We start from the raw sequence: 11,479 nt of genomic DNA on the forward strand, positions 1-11,479 counted from the left end.
TTTGATAATATAATATTACATTATTACTATATATAGTAATTAAATTATCTTCTTAATTTTATTTAAATCTATATTTTATCATTTAAAAGAAATTTTTAAATTTTTTATGAATCATCTTGTATATACAGGTACAGTTTTAAAGAATTAAATAAATATAAAATATTATATATATATATATGTTTAAATTAAAATTGTATGTGATTAGTAAAAATAGTATAAAAAATATTTAAGCTAAAAGTATAATGTATGCTGCATAATATAAATATTACGTATATTATTTCTATTATACATTATATTATATTGAAATATTTCTATCACAAATAGATAGGAATTAAAGTAAATTTCAAATCATCAGTGCATAATTTTATAGTGAATTAAAAGAAGAATGTGGTTTATCTGCACAAGAACTAAGAAAAATTGGAATTCTAGAATTTGAATTTGAAGAAAATGAAGTTCTATTAGAAGTTCATGTTTTTGAAACATATAAATATTATGGAAAGATAATAGAATCTGAAGGTATTTAAATTTTGAATAATAATTTTTTTAAACAATATTATTACAATATTAATATTATAATGAAATATTTATTCTAATTAATAATAGTAATTATATATATTTTATGTGCAATTATTATTCAATGATTCTATATTTGTTTATTTTAATTATGTTGCAATTTTTATTTAATTAATTATTTATTTAATTAAGCATAAAATTGAATATGATATATGCTTAAATTAAACAAATTGTGGAGATCAATTAAAAAAACAGAAAAAAAACAGAAAATACATTTGAGCAAAATGAAAAACTTTAAAATATATATATTACATGAAATATAATCTAATATATATTTTTTTAAAAATATAATAAATACATTGTAATTATATTTATATTTTTTTGTTCAGAAATGCGACCAAAATGGTATAATTTAAAAGATATTCCTTTTAAAGAAATGTGGCCGGATGATGAATATTGGTTTCCTTATATGTTACGAGGGCAATTTTTTAAGGGATATTTTTTGTACAGAGGTGAAGATCTAATTCTGAAATATAACATTGAAACTATGGAAGAACTACCAACTTTAGATCATATTTCTTAATATTCTCATTCATAATTTTCATACATTCCTTTTTTTTTTACATATTAATAATCATAATTATTATTAAAAAATTCACTTTCACTTTTATTTTTATAATTATAATAAAATTTGGCTTTACATTTGATAACTTTTTTAATAGTAAAACCATTATCATCTTGGAATCATTATTTGTTATCACTTATTAATCTTAGATTATATCGAAAGGAATTTTAAGCAAATATTGTACAAATATATTATATTGATACTACATTAATTATACCTGCCTGTAATTTTTAATCAAGTAAAAGCATACACAATAAATTATCTCAAATAAAATATATAAATATTTGATAATGATATTATTATATAGTGATATTTCAGAGATCATTAAATAAATTTTTCTGTATTGCAAAGCTAATAATAAGTTTTTCTAATTTTTTTTTATCAAATAAATATATAACTATTTTAAAAATCTAAGTACTTATAATAAGTTATAAAACTATACTGTGATACCTCACATGAAGATAAAAATATTTTGCTTAAATTATATTATCATTTCATAAATAAAAATTTTGCAAAGAATATATCAATCAAGCACCATATAGCTTGGATAGAATAAAGAATAAATATTTTTGTCTTCAGTTCAAAAGATATAAGATGAAGCAAGATTAAAAGCTTAAAATCTACAATCTAAAATATGGACGTATAGAATTGTCAACCACACACAATTATATCACTTTTTGCACCACAAAGTACTCGCTTATGACTTTACTTTATCTTTACTTTATATATTTACTATATAATTAAATTATGATTAAGCAGCTGACCAATGTTCAGATCTCCATAAGAGAGCATACATACTATGCTTAAGATCTTCTGTGTCTAAACTATCAATCAAAAAATCTGTATATCGCGAAATTAAACTTCGGTAACCCTGACCAACAGTTGCCAATACTAATTTCTTTTCATCTGTTGATTTAAATGATATTATTTGACATACCTTACCTTCAAAAGGTCTGAAAACAGTAATAGGTCTAAGTGAATTACATTCAGCTACTACAATACATCCCCAAGTAGTACCAATATACAACTGATTCCTACAAGTTTCTAGAGCTGTTACTTGGCACTTTTCTGTTGATAAATTTTCTTCTATAGAAATGGATTTTAAACTCTCTGAACAAGGTACTAATTTAGACATATCTAATTTATTTATTATTTGTCTAGTATCCACATCCCATTGATACACAATACATCCAGGATACGTATATGATAATACAGAATTTTCTGCACTCAATAAGTGTGTAGCAAATAAATTTTTAATAGCTGCTTCTCCAGTTACATGAGAAACTTGTGCTGCATCTATTAAATTATTATCTCTTAAAACATAAATTGATACTTTACCAAAACTTTGTCCAATCCATAATTCCAATATGCGTTTTTTTTTATAAACAGCTGCCAAAGAATATGTCTTTACATTGTCTTGAATATCAGTCGTAATTTCCATTTTTTTCATTTGTGTAAATGAATTTGATAATAAAAATGTTTTTCCACTATGCAATGCTACTGCAAAATGTTTTATTTGTTCTAAATAAATTAAACCTACTATTTTAGATTCTATACTATGATCAGGTTCAAGATTATAACTAGCAACACAACCAAAATTACTGCCTAAATAAACATGTACTTGTCCTATATCATCACCAATCCATATATATCCATCTACTCCACACATTGCATATGGTATTATAGGAGTTTCAATCCTAACATGTTGTAACCAACCTTTCTGTGTTCCTAATAACATATCAACTTCACCATTATTATGTCCAAACCAAATTTCATCTCCACTTAAATTTTCTTCTATAGTTCTATTTGTCATAGTAATAGCAGTTACTTGAGTTCTTTCTGTTAATAATATAACATCTATAAGATGTGTAAATTCAGGTGCTGATGCAATAGAAACTATTTGACTTGCAGTAGGTCGATCTTTTGGATTTTGAGCCCAACATATAACCATTAAATCAAGAGCATAACAAGGATGAAATGTTTCTCTATATGTTAATGGTGGTCTTCCACCTTCCAAAATACATTCTTTAACTGCTTCATGACCCTCAAATGGTTGTCTTAAAGTAATTAATTCATATATAAACATTCCAAATGAAAAAGAATCAACTTTTTCAGTATATTCTTCTTCACCATTATATTTAATAATTTCAGGTGCCATAAATCCTTCAGTTCCACCAAATCCTTTAGCACCAGTTGGTAATGTAAGTCTGGATATACCATAATCAGCAACCTTAACATGAACAGGATGTTCAGGATAATCTTGAAATGGTAAAGGCATCTGCCAAACTAAAACATTTTCTGATTTTAAATCCCTATAAATTACATGTTGTTGATGAAGATATTCTACAGCTTTTGCTACTTGAAGAATTATAGCTTGTAATGTATATGGATCTAATTTAGCACCAGAACGTCTATAATTTTTCAATACATTATCCAATGCACCTTCTGGTGCTAAATCTAGTACTAGTGCTAATGGACTAACTACTATTCCAATTAAAGGTACAATATTTGTATGTCTAAGAGTCAACAAAATGTTTAATTCTTGTCTTGCTGTACAGTAAGCTTTACAAGCATACTGTAATGGATCTCTATCCCATTTACTTTGAGCTGCTTTATAAGCAAGAACAGCAGATTGTTTTGAATTTGGACCTGGTGGAACTGGTTGTAACATTTTGATGGCAACATCGATTTTTTGATAAGTTCCTGGTAATCGACAAACACCTTTAAATACAAATCCAAATGCTCCTCGACCTAATAACTTTCCCAATTTAATATCTTCTGATTTTATTAAATGCTTCGATCCGAGATCCATAAAAATTATATCGGGAGCTACATGTGATAATGGTATATCAGAATGTTTAGGACAACTTATTGGTTTATTACTATAAGCAGATAAAATACATTCTTCGACCATCCAAGAATATGCTAAAATACCTTCAGAATGACTATTTTGTTTAATAATATCTGGATGACCTTCTAAAGATGGCATTCTACTTGATGTTAAGCTATCATATCCCACACCACTATCACCATCAGACTTATAACTATCTTGACTTTGTCTTTCTTTATTTATATAATATTTTTGGATATCTTCCGTTAAACGATCATTATCGCTAATTTCATTTTCATTTTCTCCGTTATTTAATAGACAGCGTGGACATGGTATCAATCGTGTAACTAATAGTTTACCTTCAGATGTATGCACAAAACGTGTTCCTAATGTTGGATACCAATCTTCTAATAAAATATCGATATGATCAACTATTAAGGCCAATAATTGTGGCATACTTTCTGGTCGAGGTTCTACTACAATTGCTTGATAGCCCATTGGTTCCTCTTCAGCTGAATCCGACATTATAGGTTGTTTTATCACCAAAGTATCAACTGGAAACCAAATTTCTAAAATAGCAGAATTTTTTAAATCTACTGTACACCATATTCCATCCTGTTTCAATTTAAATTTAAATTGTCTATAGTCATATGGCGAATTCTTTAAATTATAATTGACTTCTTTAAGACGCAGTAAAGTGATATTAGAATATTTTAACTCTATTCCTGTTTGCCAAAGTATCCACTCTGCTTGTGTATCTAACAAACTTGTAAAAATATTATCATCGACAAAATCTTTGAAAGGCGCTAAAAATGACATCACAATTTCAACAATAGCATCATCGGCTAAAATTCTAGTTATGAGCCTTGACCAAAAGCCACTGGGAAAATAAGACATTAAAAGTAATCGCGTAACAGAACAATCTGGTTGTGATCTAGATGTCAATACACATTCTGTATTCAATTTATCTCCAGAAGAATTTTGAAATGTTATCATTGGAGATGTAATTTTTTTAGAACGTATATGCCAACCTCGTGTTTTTACAGGAATTTTGATTATTTGATTATTTCTTAAAATATCCTCTTCAGTTGGCAACAAAGAGGGAATTAATAAAGTACGATAGTCCCAAGTTAATGCAACTTCGAACTTATTTAATAAGTTAACGATATATCCTTGCGTATCTATAGATGATATAGTAGAAGATTTAAATACATGTTGAATATCGTCTAATTTCATTATACCACATCTGGCAAAAGGATTAATTTCACGTATTGTTACTACATGTGCTAACATGTCGCAAAGCCATTGTGGATCGAGAAAATATAAATCTTTCAAAGTAGCATCGTCATAATGTAAAATAATGCCATTTTCATGAAGAAAAAGTGTCGCTTGATGTAATTCAGCAGGATCTCTAAATGATCTATGCAATTTTTGAAGCTCGTTATTTACTGCCGTATAATACTGATCAGCTTTCAAAACCGGATCCGTACCTGATAATTTCCTATCATGTGCAAGCTGTATTACCACGTCTTCCAAGGCAAGATAACTGGCAGGAACTTTTTGTTCGAGTAATAATTCTTTGCTTCCAGGTGATCTTAAACTAAATACAACATCATATATTAAATTACACAGCATTTTTATATTATGCTTCGTTTTACAGCTCACTTCGATAGTCTCCATCACTTTTGGCAAACCACATTTTTCGGCATCAACTACATTTATAAATTTATCACGGATATATTGCTGTAAAGCCTCGCTATGTTCGTATGATATATCATAATGAGTACCAACGATAATTACAGGTGAATTAGGAGCTCTGCTTTGGATATTTACCAACCATTGAAATATTTCTGATACACCTTTAAAACCATCTGTAATTCTCCATACAACTAAATATAAACTCCGCTTAGACAAAAAATATTGATGCGTTGCATAATATTCTTTTTGTCCACCAAAATCCCACGTTCTAAAATAAACTGGACCATGAGATGATTGTCCTCTCACTTTTTTCTCGTAAATCCAATCCCCAATATCAACGCCTACAGTGGATATTGTTGTTCCTCTGGCAGTCTTTGCATTAATGTTTTTATTGCCCATTCTTTTCGCCCAATGTTCTGTAGCTTTTTTTTTATTTGGAACTTCACCTTCTTGTCTCAATTGTTCTAATAAACTAGTCTTACCGATACCTTGAATCCCTACGATCATTAATTTCATACGTGCATATGATTTAGCATCTTCTAAGATTGATTTTAAATATCCAATCACGTCCATCGTTTTATATTTTTTCGATTCAATCATGGTTTTCAAAGGTTCTTGCAATTTACAACCTTGAGTATTTAAATTCCACAAACGAGAAAGTAATCCCATTTGTGGTGGCAATTCGACAATGTCCGGATTACCGCTTATATTTAAAACAGATAGATTATTAAGTTCATAAATATTTTGTGGAATCTCTTTCAACTTATTGTTACTAACATCAAGCATGCTGACGTTAGGGAACAGAAGGTACAATTTTGAACCAGAATAATTAGTTTTTGTATCTACGTTCTCCTCTTCTAGATTTGGCATTTCTCCATCATCAACTGACGTCAATTGTATTCTATTCAATAAATTATTAGCAAGAATTAATGTTCTTAAATTTTCTAAACGTAAATGACGTCTATGCGTGCAAACCGACATGAGAACTACGTCACGCAAAGATGTAGCTATTTGTCTATTGCTGCCCGGAACAATTGGAGATTGTACGTTTGTTGTAGGGCAATAACACGCAGTATTTGCTTGTTCCATCAAATCGGCACCGTCCACTTGTGGTAAACTGGGCCATCGAGAGATTTGATTATTGGATAAATCTAATTGTTTCAAACTTGCTGGATACGATGTTATATGACTCATGGATCGAAGAGAATTATAAGCCATATTTAATCTCACTAGATTAACAGCTAAACATGGCAAAGCTACTGGAATGCTATTGAATAAATTATGCGCCAAGTTCAAGGATGTAAGCACTGATCTTGCTCCACCTTCGTTATCATCTGAAACTTTTTCCGATACTTGAACAGATTTGGTCCAAACATGAGGTCGATCCATCTCTATGATTTGTGCATTTGCTATTTTAGTAAATGACTCAAATTCTAAAGAATCTTCGCGAGAAATAGCCAATTGAGATGCTAAACTTCGACTGCTAGGACTATTATTCAAACAATCTTCTCGTTGCGTTTTTCGTGTAATATTTTGAGAAACTTGACTTGGTAAATCTTTCAATAAATTAAAGGAAACATTCAATTCTTTTAATTTTGGAGCTCGCCATAAATTATCCGGAAGACATTGTAATTTATTGTTTGAGACATCCATAATCTCCAATGTAGGTAAGCTCATTATGAATTCCGGCAATTGTTCCAATCGATTGTCTTGAAGATACATCTCTTCTAAAACTGGACACAATTTATCTTTAGAACTTTTTGGTTCAGCTGTAAGAGTATCTATTTTATTTTGAGCCATATTAAGATACCGTAGGCTTTGTAAATAAAATACAATAGATGGTACAGAAGTGATGGAATTATGAGAAATATCTATCCTCGTGATAGCATATAATACCAAATCATTATTTTTAGCGCTCAGTTTTTTATTTACATGTAACACAGCATCTGTTAACCATTGAGCTCGTATTTGTGAGAGATGACATTGTTGATTATGCCAATTTATCATTGTCGGTGTATTTGGAAATAGTGTCGAATATGTGACATTGCCAAAAGAGGATAATGCAGAAAAATGAGATGTTTGAGTGCATTCAGTCATAGCTTTTTTATTGATTTTGTATTCTGAATCAGGATAAGCTTTTATAGACAATAATTTTGCTGTGAGAGCTTCGTCACGGTTTTGTGCAGCAATTTTGATTGCTTTACATGTATTATCCACGGCACCGTGTTTCAATAAAAGATCTGCAATTTTTATGTCACGTTGTTGACAAGCTATAATTAACGCGCTAGAATAATTATTTTCTGGATCGTTCTGATCGTAAGGAACTTTCACAGGCAAATTAGGATCAGCACCTGCCAATAATAAAGCGCTAACTACTTCTGTATGCTTGCCTTTCACCGCTGCATGTAAAGAAGTTTCAGTGGCATTATTACAATACAAATCTAAATTTAATGGACATATCATATTGTCATCCTTTTTATCGAACGCTTTACTTCTAAAATTCAAACTAGACATCAATCTTTGTATTCCACTTGAAATTTTTCTTTTTGACATAGGAAGTGGCTGCGCCACTCCCATATCTTCCTCTTTAATTTTTCTCGCTTTTACTTTATAATTCAGTAATAACTCTACGATTTTAATATTTCCAAGCATACTAGATATGTAAAGAATATTTTGTCCTGTTACATCTTGAGAATTGATATCAAATGGCATTTCGTATTCAAATTCTCCGGATGAGTCTTTGTAGCGTTGATACGTATGTTGTGGATATTCGAATTTTAATAATAAATCAATAACTAAATGATGGCCATTTATAGCCGCTACATGAATCGGTAACCATTTTTCAACGGTTAAAGATTGTACTTGTTTAGGAAAATGTCGAAGAAGCAATTCTACTATTTCTACTTTACCATTGTAACAGGCTATATATAATGGACAATATTTGGTAACAGGATGCACTCTACAATCTGCACTATGATCTAAAAGCAAACGAACTATATCCTTGTGACCCATCTCACTGGCTATAAAAAGTAGAGTATTTGCGCCATTCGGTGCCATATTGATAATGCAATCTAAATCTGACATATGATTTTGAATAATATTTTTAGCTGCCACAAAATCTCCTTGAATACATATTGCACGCAAAGAAGCATGTACAGCAAGTTTTGCCAATTCATATTTTTCAGCTGCTGATTTAAGCAAATTTATACAAACATCTTGCTTAGCTTCTTCAGCCACATCTAATGGTCTCTCACCGTTATTGTCTTGAATCATTAGACTAGCATTGAATTTTAAAAGTTTTTCAATATTGGAACTATGACCGTGTTCTGCACAAATGTGTAATGGTGTTCGATAATGACCTCTGGGTCCACATGGTATATTTGGATTTGCTCCAGCAAAAAGTAGTACATCTAAACATCTTGAATTTTCAGTAATAGCTGCAGCATGTAATGGTGTTCTACCCCATGAATCTTGACTATTTATATATTGTGCATGCTCTCCTCTTAAAAGATCTTCTAATAATTCTGCATTATCCCATAAAGAAGCTTGGTGTAACAAACGACCAGGAAAATCTTCATCAATAGGAGTATAATCTTCCATGATGTAAACTATAAATATTTACATTGTATTGTTATATTAGTATTTTTTACAATATTTTTCTATGTAATAAAAATATTATTCTGTACTTACTAATTATATCTTGAATATAAATATCTTAATTACATGATTATAAATTCATTTGATCACTTATATAGTCATACTCTTGATATACTCTTCTTTTATGATATTTTACATAATATGATTTTTTATTTTCAATTTGATCAAATTTGAATGTTTTAAATTCAATACAATTTAAAATAAAAAAGATTTTACCATTCTTTATAAATTTCAGATCCACTGTATTCAAAGTGGAAGTTAGATACTTAAAATTGTTTATATACATTTGTAAAATTTCGATTATTATTTTATTTGTTTTTATATTAAAAATTGTATACATATATTTTGAATAGAATTTTTGATTTTAATGTAATTTTAATAAGATTGTTACTTTCTTTTCATTATAAAAGAATAATCTTTTGTATTTGTGATTTAAAATTCAATGCATAAATAGAAAAACTCACATATACATCAAAACACATATCAATCGGAGTACGATTGAATATGTTACAAAAATCATGTTCGATCGATATTTTTTAATTTTTCATTATTCACTGTACACATGTAATTTTTTCCCATGTTTTTTATATATCTTTTTTGCACTGACAATTACAATAATAATTCGTTTAATTTGAAACGAAAAACTAGTGCGATACTAAACATAACTCTTAATAATCGCCATTTTGCCAGTTCTTTTTATCGACTGTACACATCTTTAGCTATAATTTTATACATGAATAATATCGGATCGATTTAAATAAATAGCATTAGCAAAAACGAGATATAGAATAGATCTATCAACTTATAGAACTTCGCATTATACAAACTGAAATACCGATCGTGTAAAAAGAATCTTTTATGAATTAAAGCAATTTAGGAGTATAATCAATCTAACTGCTAAACTTTGTAAAGTTAGTAGTGATAATAAAAAATGTTTTCTATTACATCAATACATAAAAATTCTATATTGTATATTGTATCATGTGATCAACAATGAGATTAGTGAACTGTCGATACAATTTGCCGTGCGATAGAATGACGAATTATTCACGATTAAAAAATAATTCTCAAACATGAATTTCTTATTAAAATACAATAAGAAAATTATTAATAGATTCAATATGAGATGATAACGAATTCAAATTTTACTTTAATTCTATATTATTATAATGCAATTTTGAACAATATTAAATTTATAATTTAAAAAGAATATTCATACATTATATATATATATATATAAATACATATATATAAGTTTCAGAAAGTCTTCATGAATAATGATTCAAACTTTATCACGATATATACATAATATTAAAGCGAATATATTTTATAATACTACACATATATATGATATAAACGAATATAAATGATATATACTATATAATAGAATTATATAAATATATACAAAAACATACTTGTCTTCTATTTTGAATTATTTTTATTTTTTCCGTAAATAAGGAATACATTTATATACTTACATAAATTTGTTCGTTTTGCATTCATTTTTCATTTCATATTAATTTTAAAAAGATTTATATGTAAAATAATATTAATCGTAAAAATATTTTAAAGAATACAATGATATTTTTGTAAATTTATAAAATGTTTTATTTTGAATTTTTTTAAAGAAAAATTTTTTTAAAAATAATACATCCAAAAATAATTATAATTATTTACAACAATTATAAAATTGAATGATAGATCTATATTATATCTTGTCTGTAAAATTATCTGTATTATGTTTCTCATTACATAATATGATTACTGATCTTTCTCTTTATTTGATTATATTATAATGCCATATTACTATGATATTATATTATTATCATAAAAACATTTCATTTAAACAACTATAAATGAAGTAAATAATTTTTTTGATTAATTATTTTGAATATTACAATAAATTAAATAATTTTGATATATATGTACAAAATATAATTTAATTTGTTTTTTTATAGTAATATATATTTTAATTTAAAGATAAAAAACATTGTAATAAATATTTATGTATGTGTAAAAATTTATTTATTTATTTTAGAAAATTATAATATAACAAATATTAAAATTTTAATATATTAATTTTAATATATATTTTAAAAAAATATATTGTGGAAAAATTATCAAAAAATAACAAATTTTCATTTATAATATAATAT

General features: G+C 27.5%; 2 protein-coding genes across 2 annotated transcripts in view; one reads left to right on the plus strand and one right to left on the minus strand.

Moving 5' to 3' along the window:
• Window positions 1–1,411, plus strand: part of LOC102679011 (7,8-dihydro-8-oxoguanine triphosphatase-like) — a 2,509-nt gene extending 1,098 nt beyond the window's left edge. Inside the window, exons 2-3 of the mRNA XM_006613196.2 lie at window positions 371–516; window positions 903–1,411. Of these exons, the coding sequence (XP_006613259.1) occupies window positions 371–516; window positions 903–1,096 (340 nt within the window). The 3' untranslated portion in view covers window positions 1,097–1,411. The remainder of the gene's footprint in view (window positions 1–370; window positions 517–902) is intronic.
• Window positions 1,412–1,566: 155 nt separating this feature from the next.
• Window positions 1,567–9,415, minus strand: LOC102679153 (leucine-rich repeat serine/threonine-protein kinase 1). The gene is made up of 2 exons (XM_006613197.2): window positions 9,343–9,415; window positions 1,567–9,269 (listed from the first exon to the last, which is right to left on the minus strand). The coding sequence occupies exon 2, from the start codon at window positions 9,264–9,266 to the stop codon at window positions 1,890–1,892; it is 7,377 nt and encodes a 2,458-aa protein (XP_006613260.1). The 5' UTR covers window positions 9,267–9,269; window positions 9,343–9,415; the 3' UTR covers window positions 1,567–1,889.
• Window positions 9,416–11,479: the final 2,064 nt, after the last annotated feature.

This window comes from Apis dorsata, unplaced genomic scaffold, assembly GCF_000469605.1.
Source record: "Apis dorsata unplaced genomic scaffold, Apis dorsata 1.3 scaffold_137, whole genome shotgun sequence".
Lineage (NCBI taxonomy): Eukaryota > Metazoa > Arthropoda > Insecta > Hymenoptera > Apidae > Apis > Apis dorsata.